Source organism: Ceratosolen solmsi, unplaced genomic scaffold (genome assembly GCF_000503995.2).
Source record: "Ceratosolen solmsi marchali unplaced genomic scaffold, CerSol_1.0 scaffold43, whole genome shotgun sequence".
NCBI classification, from domain to species: domain Eukaryota; kingdom Metazoa; phylum Arthropoda; class Insecta; order Hymenoptera; family Agaonidae; genus Ceratosolen; species Ceratosolen solmsi.
In genome coordinates this window covers 5038483-5060538 of record NW_011948431.1, presented here as the reverse complement: position 1 = coordinate 5060538, position 22056 = coordinate 5038483, and the positions used below count along the sequence as shown (strand labels likewise).

Below are 22056 nucleotides of genomic sequence, written 5' to 3'. Positions count from 1 at the left end.
GTTTAATTGCAGTTTGCAGTATTTCGCTTAAACTGTGTGCTGCTATTGGATAAGAAATATTATTATTATTATAATTCTCTTAAATTTCCGATAATGAAGGTATATTCGAATTGTTATAAATAGAAAAACACGTAAATAATAATAAAAAAAAAAAAAAAAAAAAAAAAAAAAAAAAAAAAAAAAAAAAAAAAAAAAAAAAAAAAAAAAAAAAAAAAAAAACAATGATAAGAAAATGAAAACACGAAGCAAATCACTAATAAATGAATAATGATTGGATCGGATATAATTTCTGATATGTTATATATAATTTCTAATAATAAATATTCCAAGTTTTTATAGAGTATCTTACTTTGGTTTATTCATAAATTTATCTGTTTATCCTTTAATTGAAAAGATTTTTCATTTAGATCTATTGATGTATCTATTTCTATGTATCTCTCGTTAACATGTTAACGTAAAATGCTTATTCAATGATAATAAATACATATCATGTATGTTAGAATATATTTAATTTCCTCATATGCATACTGAAATACCAAAAGATAAGAAATATTACCCCGTAAAGATAGATACAGATGTAATACAAGTCGCCATTGAGTTTTGCGAGGGTAGTCGATGGGGTAGAATTTCCATATACCTTTGAAAATTCCATATTCTTTAGAAAATTTTAACATATTTTGACGAGCATACGAATCTCTTAAATTGAAGGGATTTTATATTACGTATTAGTGAAAATATCGATTATATTATATAATTACCGAGTCGCACGGGTTAAAAGTTATTGCATCAGCTAAAAAGTATCCCTTTCGCGTTATAAAGTGTAAGGAAGGTTGACTCCCCCATTGAAATATCACAAGTGAATTAATAATTATCAATCATGCTTAAAAGGATAATTTAACATCATTAATTGTTTGTTTGCATAATATACAAGGCATTATTTTATGATCATTGACATTAGCTCCGTTTAAGTAAAACGTATAAAATTATAATTTTGTATTTATCAATTAACTTACGACGATTAAAAGTAATTCATAAATTATCTTTCAACAATATAATCATTCAACATCGACAATTACGAGTCCTTTTTGTGTTTAAAAGCAAAATAGTTTTATTTTCATCAAAATTTAAAGAAATATAAAACTTAACTAAAAGCGAGGTAAAAATAATTAACGAAGCGGGTCATTCTGTCTCTTTTTAGTTTTGTTAGATGAACCGGAGTCTAAGAAAAACAATTTTCATATATATAAAACGTAAACATATTTTTCACAATAGCTAATTGATATCTATTATTACTAATGTTTATTGAAATGATTAAGCAACAGTATCTTAATGTATATCAAATTTGAAATAATTTTCGTTCGACAATGATTATCGAAACTGTGGATTTTGTGAAGTCAGTTCTATGATAATACAATTCTGTAATACTTCCAAGTGGCGTGAACATTTCAAAATTCTATAATGAAAGTTTTGGAATGTATTATATTATTAGACGTAACTTAAACTCAATAATATAGAACCCATTAAGTTTTGACAAATAGTACATCTAGATGAATAGTTTCAAAAGTTATGTAACATTACACAAATAATATAACGCTTAGATATTTTAGTTAACGAATTGGCACGGTTATAAACCAACAATACAATTAATTATTTATTAATTTATGATTCAGTGTAAAAATCTAAAACTTTCATTACACGTATTTGATACTTATTTTCAATTAATTACAGTAAGGTGAATTTATCATTCCATTAACACGTAACAAAAATTTATTGTAAAAGTATCGTCAATTATTTATTTATTATAAATTATTTGAAATAAAATTATGCACCAATGTGAAATGAAATCCATGGTATGTTGAATAACTTTTTACCCTATTAGTAATTATTTTTTATTTTATCTTATAAATTTACTTTCAACATTTGTTTTGCAAACTAATTTATGACTTCAATAGCAGAATATTGTAAAAGAAATTGTATTATTTTTTAATTTTATCTTTTTACTCATAGTAGTTTAATTTGATTTCTTATAATGTAATTCGCCTATTATTAATTTCATTATTTATTATGTACAAATATATATATTAATATAAAGTACAAATACATGAAGAAATGCGATCTGTACGTTGTTGAATATTGTTCGATAATTTGGACGACAATGACTGATCGAATGTTTCCGTAATATTAGATTAAAAAAAAAATCATTATAAAAGTGGCAACGAAGATTTTACATTTGCACCAGTTTTCAATTAATTTCTCACTTTCCATTCTAAGATTTATCGTTAACAATGCCCATTATTTCAAAGTAATATTATTTTAAACGCGATTTACCAATAGTAACTTATACAAAAGACATATTTTATCGTTGTATTTTATCATTTATTACAACGTACGCGTGCTTGTAAATCGTAAACATTTAGTCTCAAATATCAATGAACTTTATCAGGTTTTTGTTTATCAGAGAGAATTAGTGAGAGAGAGAGAGAGAGAGAGCGAGAGAGAGAGAATCTATGCAAATTTTCATAATGCAAGTTTGCCAACTCCGACGTCATCTCAGGACGAGGATGCTGTGCCTCGTGTGGCGGGAGTGGATAATGATGTTCAAGAAACGAGCCCCGAGGCGTTAGCGTAAAACCGCAAAGAGGTTGTTCATACCAGTCCTTTAATCTTTTATGCCAGCGGACCAATCATATCCCGGGAGGATCGGCTCACACGAGCATAGAGATCCTCCAGGGTCGTCTCAGGGCGTACTTACCATTCTCAGGTGCGAGCCCCCAGGCCTAGTGAGGCAATAAAGATGGCAGCCCTTGGTACGTTCGAGCCTGCGCTGCTTCGTCTGGGCCCGCGTTCTGGCGCTAGGCTGTCGAAGCCTCGAGCCGGTTTCCTGCTCCTCGTCCTCGTCCTCGTCATCGTCGTCTTGGGCCTCGTTGCTCGGGCCTGCCGACGACGAGGCGGATGATTCGCCGTCGGCCTCGAGCTCGCTCAGCCGGAACACGTGCACGTTGCAGTCCTTGCCTTTGTCCCCGGTGCGGAAGAGCAGGATACCGTGCTGTTCGATCACGTCTAGCTGCTTCATCTGCACGCTTTTGTCGAAGAGTAGCCGGTGCGTCATGTTGTCTGCGGGTCGAGAGTCGAGGGTCGATCATGAGCCGTCGCTAGGATGTAAGGAAATTCGCAGCCGCGGGCTCTCCGACAAATTATTCCAAGGGAATTTACGTTTATAACGAGGCGTTTATTTGATTCAACGCTTTACTCTGTTTATCTTTCTGGATTTATAAAACGATTTTCCGTCTAGAGTTTCACTTTTTATTTCTTTCTTTCTTTATATATATATATATATTTTTTTTGTTTTGTTTTGTTTTTTTTTTTTAAAGAATTTGTGATGTTATGGTGAAGCTTGGTAATTGACTTGTTTCTGGTAATATCCGTACTTGGATAATAGTTTGCCAAGTTTTTAATTGGTCGTTAACGTACTATTACTCGCGTTCTGTTTTCCTGTTATTAATCCAGACAAATTTATAACTTAAATAATACTTTTTATATTTTATAGCTATTTAAATATAATTGAAATTGTCGTTTATTTATGATAGCGTGCTATCGAATTAGCATCGATTTAATCATCGATGCTATATACATTTGCAATTGGAGCTTATACATTTTACATTAATATCAATTATCAAATATTAATTATTTCTTAAATTAATTATTAAATATAACATTTGATGTATTGTATAAGTGATTTTAATGGAACGTTGCATTAATTGCAATAACAGGAAGGGATATTCAATGGTCGCTTTTTAAATAGTATTTCTGTTTACGTAGTTGTAGTACAACAGGTTAATTTGTCATTTATGACCTAATTATACAGGCTACATTGTCTGCACATTTATTATAATTAATAATGGAAATTTAATTATGATTTTGAAGATTTGCAATGTATGTAAAATAATATCCACCTCCTTACTTACCTTATTAATTACAAATGAAACAATTGTGAAATTATTTTTAAATAACAAAATAAGCTAATTCATAATACATAGTTATTATTCGTTCGAATAAAATTTGCGATTTGACATAAATGTTTTGCGAATAATACGTAATAATAAATTCCATTAGTTAAATTATATATAAATATTTATTCAAAATTTCATGTATATTTTAAATAAAATTGAGTATATTTTATATCATCTTGTTTAAAGTCCTTTACAAAAGAGTGAAAGAACGAGAGAGAGAGAGAGAGAGAGAGAGAGAGAGAGAAAGTTATAGTTAAAAATTTTTTAATTGAAAGTATTGTAATAATCGTTAATCAATACTTGTCTCATTTTCATTATATTTATTATATTAAAATGAATTAAAATTTTCATTTCCAATGTAATTTTAAAATATTTAATTTTGCAATTATGGACTGTCATCTATTTCGCCGCACGATCATTTCGATTAAAACATATATTATTAAAATTTCCTTGTTTCCTCCTTATAACAAAATACATAAATATCTTAAAAATATAAACAGTTTGTGCTGTAATATGATTTTAAATATCTCATTAAGGGAATTATTATATTACAATTCTGGAGATTCTTCATAAATCCATTAAGAGTAAATTAAAAATGTTTAATGTCAATTTTATTCAAAATGAGGGCGCGGCAAATATTAACCTGCTGTAATACCAATTGAGATGATTATGTTAATTTCATGTACTTTATAATGAACGAAAAATTAAATCAAAGTAGATGATCGGCTATCATAAAATCCATAATATATGTATTATATTATTTTTATATCCGTCACTTTTCTTACGCTCACGTCAATCATTATAATCATAATAATGCTAGAATTAGACAGGAAAAAGTTTTATCCCATTGTCGTCGTTCATAAGACATTTCATCAAAATGATCGATCAATGCTGCTTTACCATTGCAGTCGTTTGTTTTAAAGGACATGGAAATTATAATCCAGCTTGTTCCGCCGTCAAATCGAAAGCTCGCAATAAGCAAATTAAGCGCAAAGCTTGCGCCCTGAATGTCATCTGGTTAGTTCATTTGAAGTTACACGATCGATTAGCAATTAGCCCACGGAAATATGAAGCGTACTTACCTTCCAGTAGGTAAGTGCCGCTTTCGCTGGCGACAACGAGCCGACCTTCGACCCACACGTCGCCGCATACGACCTCGTGGGGAAAGTCCGGGTATATGCATCGGGGCTCCCAGGGCCGGGGCTTGAGGGGGCCGACGGTCGCGAGGGACGTAGGCGCCAATCCATGGACTATCGCCTCGAGCTTGAGCGCCTGGCCGACCCGCACCATCTCCGCGGCTCGGGTCTCCTCGCGCCTGCGCCCCGGCGTCTCCACGACGTCCGACAGTGCCCGCCGATTCAGCATTGTCTAAAAATTGTCGCTTCTATATATTTCTAGGGACTTTCGGGGCATTTAATTGGCCGTTGGCCTAATTTTTCCGGAGCTCATACGAGTTGCGTCGGCAACCGAGCGTCACAGTGGCGTGCAGTCGCCACTTTTGCATTTTGTCGTACAGATGGCTGAGTGGTTAATTAATGGTGGTTAATGTAATACGGGCATGCGTGTGTAACGGCGAATAGTTGCTGAAGATGTATCGATCTCTCTCTTTTATATTGAAATTACTTGTAAAGAAAGATAAGGAAGGGGAGGCGCCTCTCAATTATATCGAAAAAAAATTTTCAGCGTTAAAATTTACCTTCTCTCAATTACCATTTACATTATTCTATTATAATTCTGTTATAATTTCGATTATCATTGTCATTATGACATTATCATCATCCTTATTCCTATATATTTTCGTTTAATGAAACTTTTCTTATTAGCATTTACATGAGAATATGTCGTGTCGACTGGCATATTCGAATTATTTCATTGACTTCCTTCTTGTACTTTCTGCTCAATACTTTCTCCCATCTTCAACATGCTTATTTACAATCATTTTATGCTTTATTTTCAACTGTAATCCCATGAATTCCCATGAATTATTATTATGGCTCTTATTTGAAGAATACAATTCATTTATGCGGTTTAATTATATTCATAATATATTTTTTTTCCATACAAAGTTCTTTTAACTCATTCTTATGAAATTTCATACTTATTTACGTATTTCTTAAATCCACACAAATCTCTGAGCACTTGACGAGTTTATTTATATTAATTTCAAATGACTATTTCATATAGAAAACTCTAGATAACAGTTGTTTATAACATTTCAGAGTTTAAATTACATAGCCGCGCGCCTGATTGGAAGAATTAAAAAATTGGGAGAAGATAAAAAAATGCTCGGCGAACATTATTTGCCTAATTTTCATCGTTTCAATTTTTTTTTTTATTATGGAGATTCATTTAATTATTCAACCCTAATGTAGGCAATTTGTATTGGTTTATTTATTTTCTTTTAATTTATTTTTTACCTCTTTTTATAAAAATTTTCTTAATTTTAAATTTCAATTAGTCATACAAGACTTCTCATTAAATTAAACTTATTTTTACATTCTATCTTATAATTTACATTATTAAAAAATATTATTTAATATTGTTTTTATATAAATACAAGATTAACTTTAATTATACAATTACATTGAAGAGAAAAATAGTTAGAGAATTAATTGTTCGTTTATGCTAGCTAACAATAAAAAGTATTTAAAATAATATTTATGCCTATACTTTTGTAAGATAATTATTAGGCTTAATTACGGTACGTAATAACCAGTTATTTTTAGGTAAAAGTTTTTAAATCAATTTTCGTAAATTATTTATTACTTTCTAATTAATAAGTCTGATTAATCTACCATATCGGTAAAATACATGGCTGTACGTTACATTTTATTATTTATTATTATGAATATTTCATCAATTATTTAGCCCTAACATCTATATCGAACTCAATTAATCATATGCAATATTAATTAATAATAATGTAATAATCGCTTTTTAATACGACAAAAGTTATAGAGATATCTAACATTTTATTATTATATTTTGTCTTTTATTAAGTAATTATGATCATTACAAGTGCTCTTAACTTGTTAGGTATAACTTTTTTAATTTTATTTTATCAATAAAGTAAGTTGAATTATAATTCAATAATTAATACATTTTTAACAGCAATTAGTTCTTTTTTTTTTTTTTTTTTTTCATTTTAATAAAAAACAGTGTAATTGTAATTTAGCCAAGACTCATTTTAATCTAATATTTTTAATTTAAAAAAGTTTTAAAAAACAATTTGTCCATTCAGTTTTATAGATTTTTAATTTATACTAGACATTTTATTCTCTTCTTATGCATAGAATTTTATTAAGCTGCCTGATTTCTTTTTAATGTCCTGAAATGTGCATTAATTGATTATATTTAATATTATATGTAATGCTATTGATATAACATTATTAAAAATGTATTTATATAATAAAATCTTGATAATATCTATATGGTACAAGTCCATGAAATCGTTAAATATTAAAATTTAATTTAGTTAGAAGATGAAAAGTTATAATACTCATTGTCTCTTAGGTTTTTGAGTTATTACATTTACGTAGTATTTTCCTTACGAAGTATTAAAAGTTTTTAACAGAGATACTTTCATTTTCCTTACTCTGAATGCATTATAATGATAGTGAATCAGTAAATGATAAGGGATACAAGTTCGTTTATTTGATCAGAATATGTTTTGTTCGGTCGAACTTTAGATGAAGATTGAAGTTTCAGAAATTGTGCTGATGATACGGTAGAGTAATTTGCATACTAAAGTTAATTATAATGTATAATTTATCCATTATTTCAGTTATTAACTCTTAAAAATTAATGGAGATTATTTCCATCTTATATTTCTATTAAATTTTATGTAAAGGAGAAAATTATAAAAGAGTAATGCGTACATTAAATATAATAAAATATAAATTTATTATTAATTTTAAATTTAAGCATGTACAGATTAATTACAAATATCTATATATTGTAGGTTTATCTATACGAGAGGTTTCGTAATTCAAAAGCTGTTTGATACCTCAAGGTAGAATTCTGTATGATTATTCATATATATCCTCTCCCGAAAATTAGATCTTATAATTTAAAATCAGATATTATAATTTAATTGAAAAACATGACAATCGAAACTATTAATGGTAAAGTTAAATAGACAAAGATTTATAATTAAAAATATATACAAGTCATAGTTAATTTTAAAATTAGTATATTTCATTAATTTATAAATAAAATTATATATTATTATTAGTGTTAGTATTGTTATTATAATTGTTTAGCGACGAGGAAATTTTCTAAGTTACAATTAACAAAGAAGCCGTTTTTGCTATTATTTGTTATAAATTTATTATCAAAATGTATTTATACTCTACTTAGTTTAAATCTAATTTAATATTATTTTCTAATTTACGTTATAACTTATATAAACGTCTTTGTTTAAAGTGTTTTTATAACAATTTCATACATTGTTCTTTTCATTTATATACTTTAATCATCTTAATATGTGAAATTTAATTATTTGTATAATACAAATTAAAGTAAGATATTTTCTTAATAACTATCTTTAACAATACGATAAAAAGTTTTTACAATATTATTTAAATTTAGTTAAGATAAATGTTAAAAAAAAATATTTAACCAATATATATATATATAATTAAATTATACGATATTTTATTTCTTTGTTTTTTATTCTACTTAATTTCTTGATATTTTCTACCGAAATTTTTTAGTCATTACACTTAAGAAAATATAATAATGCCCGTAAAATGAAATTTAAATACAAATTTAAGGTGAACATGAAGCATAATTGAGAATAAAAATTTTTATTTTTTACTTGTTTCAAGCATATATATTTTATTGAAAAATAGTCAGCTCAATGCGTATATTAAATGTAAATCGATCAACATATAACGAATAATATTGTTTTTATAATTTAACGTTTGTTACAATAAAATGATTATTAAATGCGCTCATTATTTCTAAAAAAATTTATTATTTCTAGTTGTTAATTCCATCAAGTAATAAATTAATTATTTTCGTAATGCTAAGAAAGGAAAATATTAATGTTAAGAAGCTTAATGTTTTAGAGTTTGAAATCTGAAGTACTTATAGATTAATGAAAATTAATGTATTATCCTACGTATAAATATTAAAAAAAAAATATATATATATAAAGAATATTTTATGAAATTATATTAATGTATAATACAGTAATTTGTAATTATGTAAGAGAATTCTAAAAATTAATTTTAATATTTAATCCATAAAATAATAGTGCTATTAGTATGGGGAATTGTATATAATTAAGACACATTAATTGTTTAATAGATTATTTTTTAAATATTCAAATTTAATTTAAAATGCAAAAAAGTTTGTATTGATAATTATTTTTATTTTTTATTAAAAGAATAAGTATGTAAATTTCACTCACGACGAAGAAGATTTCAAATTGATATTAATTATATTATTTTGATTATAATAAAGCACATAGATATTTTCTTAACTTTTTACTCAAATTTAATTTACGAACACAATGCCGCGATCTAAAAAGAAAGAAACTTATTTAATTATCAAAAATCCTTCAGTTGACATTTTTATAATGAAAACTACAGTAGTAAAGTAAAGAAAATTAATGAATTTATTATATGAGAAAGACATTTTAAATAAAATCTGGATAACATAAAAGACGTTCGGAAAGAAGTTTTAATACTACTTTACACTACTTGTATTATACTTGGTGAACGATAAAATTTATCGACTTTTATAAATTTAATTTTACATTTTATAAAAGCATACGTCATGCTTTATTAAATAAATATATAAGTTAATATTGTCGCTTGATTTACAGTTAGTTAAAATTTTTTTATTACAGGCATAAATATTTCATTCTAATGCATCAGAATATTATAGTAGAAAAAAACATATATTTTTCATAATTCGGAAATTTAATTAATAAATGGTCTAATAAATAGTTATATTTCGAGTTTATGCTATCGAAAAGAAAAAAACATATTGCAAATCAATTCTTTCATAATAGCCAAAAATAAAACACAATAGCCTGTTGATGTGGATTATTAAGAAGAATGTTTTATCTTTAACTCGATGGCCAATATTTTAATTAATAATTAAAAAAGATTTACATCAATCAAGTTTGTGCCATCGTTTTGAAATAAAACATTTCAAATTAATTTCTTTTGTATACCATCATTTGTATATTAATTTATTATAATAAAGTCTTTTTAATATTTTTAATAAACTTCATTGAACGGTGAAATAATTGAAAAAACTTGTATATAGGAGCAAAGTATATGCATTTTTGCAATGTTAGAATCTCTTATATACATTTGAGAAAACATTGATTTTCGCTAATAATCAAAAGGACTTTATTTTCCTTTTTTTTTTATTACAGAATATTTCAACGTTCTTTGTGCTTTTTAATTGTAAGTAATTGCGAGTATTGTTGTGTCGCATTGTGAGATTGATAAATTTGACAAATTTATAATTGATCGATAGAAGATTTCTAATTATTTAATGTCATGTTGATTATTATTGATGATAACAGGGACTAACAGTGAATAAGATGCTGCTATTCATCAATAATGGAAGACAAACAGTTCTTGTGTCTTTATGCTCTTATGATCTTATGTCACTAAAATATAAAACAAATACTAGAAAGGCTTGAATCTTTCTTGTTTATGGTAAAAGCAATTCGTTGCTTACTGTTTGTTTTCCGTGCTTTAGATAAATGTTGATTTATGAGCATATCGTCAGAATTTATAAGAATAGCTCTAATCATGATAATGATATTTGTAACTAACCATTAAATATTGAAATAATTGTTCTGCAACGTTTACGCTTGCATGTAATTTTATTGCATCCTGTATATTAATAATGATTTATTCGCATTTAACAGTCTTCGCTTATTCAATTTTATCAAATTTGTTATTTATATAAATTTTAATTTTTTTTCTTCCTAAAACTATATTTCACACTTACGCATATATGTATAGAAAAAACAGGCTTCGAAGTGGCGATAAAAAATCACAAAATAGAAATTTATTTTATAGCGTGAAGGCATTTTGGCGTACTTAAATGAAACGAGCAAGCATTGATAAAAAAAAAAAAAAAAAAAAAAAAAAAAAAAATAATAATAATAATATTTACATTGTAATAGTACTGCATATGCATAAAATGTAATTGAATATACGGATAGATAAATTGAGAAAGCGTAATTTAATTTTTAGTAACGTAGTAATATATAGTCCTCGAGTAATAAAAATCACGATGTAATTATTAATTTTATGTTTAATTTTGAGCTGACATGGCATTTGATTTTGAGAAGAATAAATCTAAGAAAAAAGCTAGCTTATTTGTGAGAAAGGAGAAAGGATAAAGGCTTGAGAATAATAAGTATTCTAAATTTCCGGTTAGGATACACGTGATTAGTACACGACAGGCAGTTATGATTCAAATACACGGAGGAAATTGTAGATACAACGTTACAAGGTTGGTAGTAGGAAGAGTCGAGAATCCTCTTGGCTTCTCGTCCTCGGTAATGCCAAGTTAAACTCACGTTGCTTTTGCTGTCCTGCGTGTGCTCCTGGTACATGTCCCTGAGGAGCATGTCGAGGGTACGCTCCCGCTTTCGCGAGAACGTGGGCGTGTCGAAAGTCGCTTTCTCACCATTGATGAGCTTCACAAGGAGGAACTCCCGGAAGTTGCCGGGGTCCTCGAAGACGGGAGGGCACGGGAGGCTCGGCCCGAAGAGCGGAACACTCTCGTCGCAGTAGATGGCGATGCGCCAGGTGGGGCCATCCGTGTCGTCAACCTTGTCACTCGTTATCACGGCAAACACGTCTGCAACGGGCGAGCCGAGTATCGAGAGAATTTATTTCTTGTATTTGTGGCAATTTTTTTTTTTTTTTTTTTTTTTTTTTTTTTTTTTTTTTATTACGGTTAGCCGGCTGATTGTGCTGGCGAGCTGTCGCACTTTTACTATCAACCAATTTTGTCAATTGCCTTTGCAATCGCAATTTTTGTTAGAATGCTCGATAGGGCATTGGTAGTGATTTTATTTATATTTTACTTACGAATGAGTTTGGTATTATAATTACTTTGTTTTACCTTCAATTTAATTTTATGCAAAGTCCATAATAAAATAGTAGATATATCTGCTTTTATATTACGCTAAATACTTAATAGTATCGTCAAATATATATTTAAATTATTTTGTAATTATCGTTATTGAATAAATGTCCGAGGATCGATATTTTATTAATCAATCGATGATAATAACTAACAGATAAATTACTTGCGTTTTATTTAATTATTTTTGCATTTTCTCTAAATTTGACCTACGATCGATGTAAGTAAGCTTCTTCTAAGTAAATAATTATCACATTGTTTTATCTTGTGTCATAATCATTAAAATACAATTGGTAAAATTTTGCGTTCATTGATTTTGCGTAAAAAAGAAGAGAATTATTTTTAAAAATAATTGTTGCCTCGGGTATATGACATTAGTCAATAAATGTGCGGCGAAAATTTAATTGCTAACACAAGTATCGTATACGTTCATTGAAAATTATTACAGCTATAGTCTTTCTATGTTTATTCGTATAAAATAACAAAAATATCTTTTAATATGAATAATTGATGTAGATAACAATGAGCGTGTAATGGAATAAAATGTAATGGCCGAGGTTTATTGTCAAATAGTAACTTTGTCGCATTTTCCAATTCAATATTTTGACGTAACATAAGCTTTTATAAAGGATTTAGTTTTATGATTATCTTTTGAGAATGAAATAATCTTAAAAGAAATATATTATTGTAACTTTATTATAGAACATACATAATAGAGAGGGTAAGCTAAACATAATAAACATTATTAATATTGTAAATCATTATTTAATATGTAGGGTAAAGCATATAATTTGCTTCATACATATTTTTTTAAGAGAACCCGCACAAATAATATACCTTGGTATAATATAAAAAATGATTTGCATTTTTTTTAAGTTTATGACAAATATAATATATAATATATTGTGTATTATGTTTTAAAATGAATTTATGGCATCGAATGAGAAAGCTCATATTTAATACATAAAACATTGACAATAATATAGGTATAACTAACTGTTTTATTATGTGTGCGCGTGTGCGTGTGTGAATAACGCTGCCTTATTTACGAATAGAATCGTTATATTATAAATGTACGGGTATTAAACATAACATTTGCTATAATTTAGAATGAAATTTTATGATATTTGATTGCCTAATGATATACAAGTCAATTGATATTTATTTTTTGCTTAATTTACAATTAAATTGTAAAATAGAGAGCTTTCTTAATTGTGACGAGGGATTGAAATTTTTGTGAAATTATAAACTCGAGAGATGATATCGTCAGTAAAAGCACATGATAAAACTATCGAGTTCCCGGGTGTCTTTGTAAAATGAATTTTCCAATGTTACAACGAATTTTCATATTACGCTTGATTAAAAATAACATAATACGCAAATAATTAAGTATCTTAATTATTTCATTCGTGTGTGTGCATTTTCTTCATTCGAGTTCTTTCTTCAGTTGAGTAAACTGTCTCGAGGTATCGCGTTTCAGATACATTCGTCGAACAAACGTTTTATCACGGAGAGTAGATACTTAATTACAGTAAGATAGTAAGTAAAAAATGAAAAAAAGTAATTTTTGTTTTTCCGAGGAACGAAGAGAGACGCGAGCCCTTTAAGTCCATTAACTAACCCATGCAATGCACTAGCTGTAAAGTACCATAACATTATGTTAAGCTGCTTAATGCGATTACGCGAAAAATAACACGTCTCTCGGCTTTCATTTCGTCTTTCTAATTGCATTTCCTTCCCCTCGAAGCGCTCGATCGAGACAGTTGTCGAGGTTCGTCGAGGTTGTCGAGCACGAACGGGTCATTGTTCCCCCCAAAAATTGCCATGGAGGAAATAACGATGGAGATGAAAAACTTAGCGGCTAGAAAAGCTCTAGCGAGAAAAGAGCTATTATAACGAGAAGAGAAAGTCATGCTTACGGGTGAATTGGCTCTTGATGCAGTTGGGATTGAAGCTCTCGAGGAGGCTCGGGTCGTCCGTGTAGATGATGTTGACGATATCGTTGCCGATGTGTCGCTTGCGCTCGAGTTGCTGGGGATTGTCCTTCGAGTGTGGCAGCATCGTCGAGACATGGTACATTACCTCGTGGCCCGCATACACCGTGTAGATGCTTTCCTTGCCCGTCATGTCGCCTGTGGATAATTGCAATTATCACTAGTACGTAGCAATAAGCTTTAATGCGTTGCCTGCTCAATCGAAATCTTCGCTTAATATGGAAGAGACGCGAAGAGTGCCCGGCTTGTACTTTCATTCTTTCTATTCTGCGGGTGAGCGCTGCAATATCAAACGCGATAAATTATGATCGAAATTCCCAAGCTCTCGTGAATGATGACATTACTCTTTTTAAATTGATAATTGAAATGCTAACTTGAGTAATTCAACTTTCACTCGGCACGCAGCGCGAAGAAATGCACTGATTTTGAACGTATGTGTTTTGCTGTTAATGCAGTAAGGTAGCATTTTTTTTTTTTTTTTTTTTTTTTTTTTTTTTTTTTTTTTTTTTTTTTTTGAATTATGAGGCCATTGTCTCAAGGGGATGAAGAAGGAAAAGAGCAAAGACAAGAGTAAGCACTTGAATAATGTTGAAGACCATGATTTTAGAAAATGAATCGGTTGTTATAACACTTTCTTCGAGCGGATACACACTTTTTATTATGCGTTTGAATAGTTGTGCTTTGAAGCTCGTTTTTGATTGGGGCAAATTTTTTGCTTTTACTATGCCGACTAATTAATGTTAATAACTTTTTGTCTAATAAGCTAATTTTTTATCGAGTTTTGTAAATGTTTGTCGTTTGTCTGGAAATTCATTTTTATGTAAAAGCAAGTGTATTCGGCGATTTTCAACTGCAGCTTAAATCACTTGGTTGAGTAGTTGAGAGGTACGAATAAACTTCGCGCGCGTGAAAATAATTATTATATAAAATATTTTTATATGAAATACATTTCGATTAAATGTTTATAATGTATTTTTACAATATTAATGAAGCATTAATTATTCGACAAGTACTATATATGCACGTTAAATCTTGCAATTGAATATCTTCGCGCTACATGTATGATTTCAATGCATTGTTATTATCATTTATATCAATTATTTTATTATCGTTCAGAGTAATAATTTCAAATGGAGTGGGGGGGGGTTTTTTTTTTTTTTTTTTTTTTTTTTTTTTTTTTAGTTGAAATGTATAAGTAGCTAACAAAAAAAAGGGTAAATAGTAATTGTTGCAATTCAAATATCGAAATGTAATTTATAATTGCGATTTAATTAAATTAATAAGCTCAATAATTTCTATATATTACATAAAATCGGCAAGTAACGGTAAGTTTTGAAAAATGAATAAAACTCCAGCTTTAATTTAATTTTATTCAATTAATTATGATATTAAATGCTCTGGAATATGAAAGATTATCTTTTGAATTGGATTTGTTTTTTAGATTTGTCAATGTACAGTTAAAGCGATTAGATATTTAACCTTTTTGCAAATTGCTATGGCAATATATTTTTTACATATTTTTGATTAATCGTAAAAGAATACTAGACGAAAAGGTATTGTCCAATAATATTTTAACAATGTTATTAAAATATTGTTAGACGAATATAATAGCTTAAGAATAATAATATCGGAGCATAAAATAAATTTATATTAATTTTATTTAAAATCATACAATTTTTATCAACCTAAAATTATCTTTTTTTTTTTGTTTTTTTTTTTGTTTTTGTTTTTATTATAAAACTAATTAACAATCATATATTAGATTTGTGATTGCAAAATATACATAATATAATTTTGATTTTATTAAATTATTATAATGTATTTACATGCATAAGGTGATTTTATTTCTACGTATTTACAATAGGAAAAATCAATAAGATATGCCACATTTTAAAGGATTCTATGTTATTTTTTATTATCCGATAAAAATCAAAATATGTAATATTAATTTACTGGCTTTCAAATATTTCTGAAATAATATTTCTAATATGTTACTTTATATTTTAATAATATTCTTATTTATATATTTTACATTGTGTTTTTTTAATTTGATATGCAGATAATTCGCTTAATAATAATTATTTTGGTATAATTTATCAGTAATATGAATATTTGATCAGTTTATTGGGAATATAATGTAAAATTACAATTAAACTGATAATTGTGGTTAATTTTGTTTTAATCGCATGCATTGAAAATAATATATATTGGTCATCGCGTCTTTTACATATTCGCTCTATAATTATTCAATGTATTAACTTATATTATTAAGAAATTCATGTATTGTTTTTAGCCTTGCAGTTCATGAAATAGAATTTAATTTTTTAGACAATTTCAATTGGTCAAATAGTATACAAAATGGAGTATTAAATTGTATTTGGAGTTAATGTATTAAATTGTAACATGGAGTTTTCATTTTGCACGTCACTGCACATATGAATAAATAAATTGTATTTATATATTTATAAATAGTGCGACTGAATAAATTATTTACACAGAGTATTTTTAATTTTTCATATTCAATGCCCGTAGAAATATATCTACTTTAATAATATTTTTATATTTAACATTCACGATTGATATAATATATTAACGCACTTTTGCTTTCAGAATAAAAACTAATAATTAAACGTGTTTAATATCCCAATAGATTGGAAAATTATCAGATTTTTTTTCCCCCCTTTTTTTCCTTTAGATTCAATAAAAATATATTCCAAGTACCCATATTTACTGAAATCTAATAAATGCATGAGGTTCGAAGGAAGTTTTATTTTTCCGAGTCAAACGCATATATTCACAGAAGTTCAAATAAGGCTTCGTAAAAACATATTTTCACAGTAATAATAATATAAATTCTCCTTTCTAGTCAACAGCAATATCTCTCTTTATCGCTAAATTTGCATGCATATTCTTTTTCACAAATCATAAAAAAAAAAAAAAAAAGAAAGAAGAGTTGAATAAATTCTTATATAGTTTACTTTTTCTATAAGAATTACAATATTCAAAATATTCATAGAGCTTCAAGGCATTAAGCTTTTCTTAAATTTTTTACGAAAAGATTTCGAGCGCGCGCATTGTAAAATAAGATTATGTGGGGAAATATAAGGGAATGTAAGGGCATTGAGACTTGTATCGGTGATTTTTCATTGCTTACCTTTTATGTCCAGGCCACCTCGATATTTGTCCCATCCTCGGAGATGTATTTTTTGTCCCAATACCTCCAGGAACTTGTCAAATTCCGGGCTTCCGGTCTCTATAGTTGTGACATAATTGGTTGTAGTCGAATAAAGTATAAATGGGAAATATAAATTAAATGCGATTGAGAGAAGAGAAAACAAGAAATAGAGAAACAGAAGAGGACATTAGATTAATAAATGGTAGACAATCTTTGACTGCAAAAGTTAATTTAAAAAAGACAAATAGTTATCATTAGTATGTCGTATTTTTTTCTTTTTGTTTTTTTTTTGTTTTTTTTTTTGTTTTGTTTTGTTTTTGGTTTTGTTTTTGACCATTCGTGGATATACATATGAGGTAGGAAGTATTACATCCAAATCCATGATAATCCCAAACATATGTATTCACTTGATTGAAAGTAGCTAGAATGTAACAATTTTTTCAATATGATAATAAAAGATTATCGCATTAAAAAAAAAAAAAAATTAAAAAAAAAAGAATTAATATGATTACTTTCATTTTCTTTCGACTGCTACCTAATTCTTTCGTTAAAGTAATAGTTGTTCTTATTACCAATACGTAAGATTTATTTAGCATACAAATCATACCGACCGTAATAATTGTTTAAATTATTACTCTGATTTTTTAGCTTCTATAGCTCGTATGACCGGAAATATAATTACCATTGGATAACATTTCGTCATCCGTCGTTTGGCCTTCTTTTGCATAAATTACTCCGAATTTGAAATTCACAGAACCCTCTTGTTCTTCTAATAATAGCAGATCCTAAAAGTAAGACTAGTGAATAAATTTAGCACATAACAATGTATTGCGAAACCTTCTTACGTAGAACTTAAACACGCACTTTTTGAATTTCAGGAGAGACGACTTCCCTCGGCACTTTCTCGAGCTTCTCAATCCCAAAATAGTTGCTAAAATTAAATAAATAATTAAATACGGACAATTATTTTCATTTGTGTCTCAACATAAATGGACTAGCGAGTTCGAAGAAATTAAAAACGGTATAAAAATTGAGTGCTGCGCGTCAGGAAACGGTAATGCATATGAATGAATTAGAGTGCATAAAAATTTTAAATTAAAAGAACTTGGATAAGAATTGAATCGAATGTAAATAAGAAATTACAAGAAGCTTAAGCTCTTCGTATAATAAATCTCCTTTGAATGAAAAATATACATGTGCAGGGATAAAGGCATTTAGAGATTCTGCAACTGTCGCGTCCTTTTATAAAATAAATCATCGGATATGCTAAGAAATTCCTCTCCCTTTATCGACAAATATTTTATTTTCTTTCTTTTTTTTTTATTATTTTTTAATCTACTTTTTAATAGAATCTCCTCTTTCGAATGTAAGTCTAAGTTATTGCAAGACATGACATCGCGCAATTAGATTTATTCTCGAATTGCTCACTACACCTCGACCCGCCTTAAAGCTTAAAGAGTAGTAAAAGTCCGTAAAAGTTCCGAGCACTCGAGGAAACGAAGGCAACATTTTCCTTTAATACACGATATTACAATATAATCATAGAGACACCTTTCAAATCCTTTAATTTTGGTTTATTTAGATATTTCATTTTTTTTTTGTTTTTTTTTTTTTTTTTTTTTTTTTTTTTTTATCATAGAATTAAATTTAAAAATAGGCGGACTCGTTAGGTGAGGGAAATATCGAACGCGAAGCCGAGCGACCATTAAATACTCGTATTCCTGCAATGCGAATTTCATTGAAAGAAAAATGCAATCTTTATTATTAAAGCAGATACGTGAAACGGGACTTTTTACGCGCGAATAAATGCTAGAAAATCATGTTATTTGCCCGAGGTGACTGCTAAAATACGCCGGGGCTGCGTCAATCAACGAAAATCCCAAAGTCAAGCTCGCCGAAGTATTTCAAACGAGGCATTATTATAAAAATAAGGAGACGTATTAATAATAAGTGATTAAGCGATGGGATGGCATAGGAAAGTAAGGGAGACAAAAGACAAAAGCACGAGACCTGTTGAAATTGAAGCCTAACCCACCTGAGTATCTGTCTAACGGTCATCGACTTATTGCTGGAGTACGGCAGGGATATCTTCTGCGCGCCCTGCGGTCGACAAAACATGGACAAGATTAGCCATTTCGTGCCAAGAGCCATTTATCGATTTCCACGTTGGAGCGATAAGGGTTTTACGTGTACTCACCGTCCGCCGCCAAAGTATCACTCGGTAATGTGGCACACATCGATCACCGCCCTCGCTGATGACTACCGAGAGGAACAAGGGGTTCCTCTCCTGATCCGCGGCCACGTAATTCTGGTGCACTGTTGGTGGTCACACGAGGAGTAATAATAACGAGCCTAACAATGGACAAAAGCTCGCGCTCGCCTTTCTTTTTTCTTTTCCTTCTTTCTCTCTCTCTCTCTCTCTCTCTCTCTCTCTCTCTCTCATCCGATCGCGTCATTCTCGATGGTCGATCGACAGCTCGCGCGTCTATTGCTCACGGCTACTTTGTGAAAACATTAGCCGATGGGATTTATTACGGCTCTCGCTCCACACTCGCTCGTATCTATGAATTATTCAGACTGCGCCCACTCTCTTTCATCCTTTCATTTTTTCCCCTTTCTTCTCTATCTCCCTTCTTCACGCGCTCCCTTGCCTAATTTCGATTGTACGCGTCGGCGTGCACACGCTCATTCGCACAGGTACGCGCGTTAATTTAAGAAACGAGGGTTGGCGTGCGCGCGCCATCTTTATGGTAGCGCGGGTTGGGAGGGAGGGGGGCTCGTATGCGCGAGACAAGAGGCGACAAACTCGATTGTAAAGCTGAATTTGCCGGGGAGACGACGAGCCGACGCTGCGGATCAAAAGAAACGCGACCCACAATGGTGCACGACGAATGTTCCTTGAATGCGATTTTGATATCTATGAATTGGAAATACCGTGGGAGTTTTTTACATTTTTATTAGCAGCCGTTAGTTAAAGCGAATATTGAAAATGAAAATACTATCTTTATGAACGTTTCGTCATAAAGTCAAAAGTTACTTTCTTCCCTTGCCTTTTGTTATCTCGTAGTTCTCTAATAAATGTATCTATCATCTATTGTTGGCAGCGTCGTAAGGAATAAGGAGGTATTTTCTAAAGTATTGTGTTACATTCGATTCGAGAGCATAGAAAGTACACGTAAAATTTCTAAAGTAAAATTTCAATAGCGAATTCGAATGATATATATACGTATACATTTTAACAATGGAAATTTAATAAAGGAATACGTATGCGGTGGTAAGCCTTCTCCTCCTCTGCCCTCCCACTCCCCTCCCACTCCCCTCCCACTCCCCTCCCGCTCCCCTCCCCCTACCCTTCCCAAACCCCTCCCCCAGGCGTCGGGATAAGACCGATAATGTAATAATTTCCAGTGAAAAAAAAAGTGCAAACTATCCTGTATTGGCTTATCATTTTACCTCGTCCATTGCATTAACGCTTTAATAACAATTTTCATATAAATATAAATGACGAGTGCCGACGCCCCTGACAATGAGTAGAATATCAAGCATTTATTATAGGTTAAAGCGGCGCTTCGCCACTGCGCAGTTAGTTACCTTTCGATTAATCGCTCGCGAAAATCGCTTATCGTTAGCATCATGGAATAATATAATCGAGCTAGCGGCATTATACTCACATTTGCCAAGGAAATACTTGAAGTACCAGCGCGTCTGGTATTCTGGATTCTCGAGTACAGGTGTGCTTGGTGACCCGAACATCTTCGTCACAGAGAGAATATCTCATTAGAATACAAGTCGATATGTATTGGGGGAGTTAGTTGTTGGGAGCGGAACTCAAGTCGCTATTATTCGCGATAGTCGGAAGAATAGAAGTAACGAAGGAAGTTTTTTTTTACGAAGGTGTGCGAGTGAAACGAATTTATCTGCCGCGAACGTAGGAAGCGTGCGAATGGAAACACCTCCCTTGGCTTGTAAAATTTTCTTTTTTCTTGTTCACGTGTCTCTCTCTCTCTCTCTCTCTCTCTCTCTCTCTCTCTCTGTGTGTCTCTGTGTCTCTTTCATTACCTTACACTTTATCACGAAAACTTATCGTAGGCTTGGAAAATCGAGCATTCTGCCAATTGCTCGGCTTCGATCTTCCTCCATCTTAGTCTAAGTATAAGTTTTACTTTATTCGTCTAATAAGTGAATTATTGTCATACAATTTTAGACGTTTCGATCGATTTAATTGAGATTTTGCTCCACGGAAGGTATAATGAAGTTGTCGCGCCATTCGAGTTTCGATTAATCTTTAATACGAGCCTGATTAGTAAACGAAGCAAGTTTAACGGTGTTTAATAAATCGATATATTTATCTGTGTACGCATACATGCATGCGCGTACGCGCGTATAGTCGGCAAATATTGTAATTTATTTCAGAATTGTGCGACTGTTTTGTAAGTAATGAGAAAAGTCTGTGCCGTTGGTTAGAGTCTCGCGTTGAAGTGTGCCAACTGAAAAATATACTCGTAAAAATTTCGAGATTTCGGAATGTATCGACCTCGACTAGATATTAATAGATTATTACTTTGTTTTGTCCGACAAAATGGAACTTTTACGATACTTGCCAGGTACTTTCCCCGTATATAAATATATATATATATATATAAATACTGTTCAACTTTGTATGGAAATGTCCTTAAAGAGGGAGCAATCACATAATCTTGTGCTTATTGGGACAGGACGTTTAGCTAAGCAAATCACGGACGTATTT

General features: G+C 30.1%; 1 protein-coding gene across 1 annotated transcript in view; it reads right to left on the bottom strand.

Annotated features, from left to right (window-relative positions):
- Positions 1–22056, bottom strand: part of LOC105364268 (GTPase-activating Rap/Ran-GAP domain-like protein 3) — a 54739-nt gene that overhangs the window by 5569 nt on the left and 27114 nt on the right. The window contains exons 4-13 of the mRNA XM_011502154.1: positions 20981–21062; positions 19507–19625; positions 19345–19409; positions 18174–18240; positions 17992–18094; positions 17289–17387; positions 14060–14272; positions 11569–11852; positions 5093–5378; positions 2753–3114 (exon numbers count right to left, since the gene is read on the bottom strand). Coding sequence (XP_011500456.1) covers positions 2753–3114; positions 5093–5378; positions 11569–11852; positions 14060–14272; positions 17289–17387; positions 17992–18094; positions 18174–18240; positions 19345–19409; positions 19507–19625; positions 20981–21062 — 1680 coding nt within the window. The remainder of the gene's footprint in view (positions 1–2752; positions 3115–5092; positions 5379–11568; positions 11853–14059; positions 14273–17288; positions 17388–17991; positions 18095–18173; positions 18241–19344; positions 19410–19506; positions 19626–20980; positions 21063–22056) is intronic.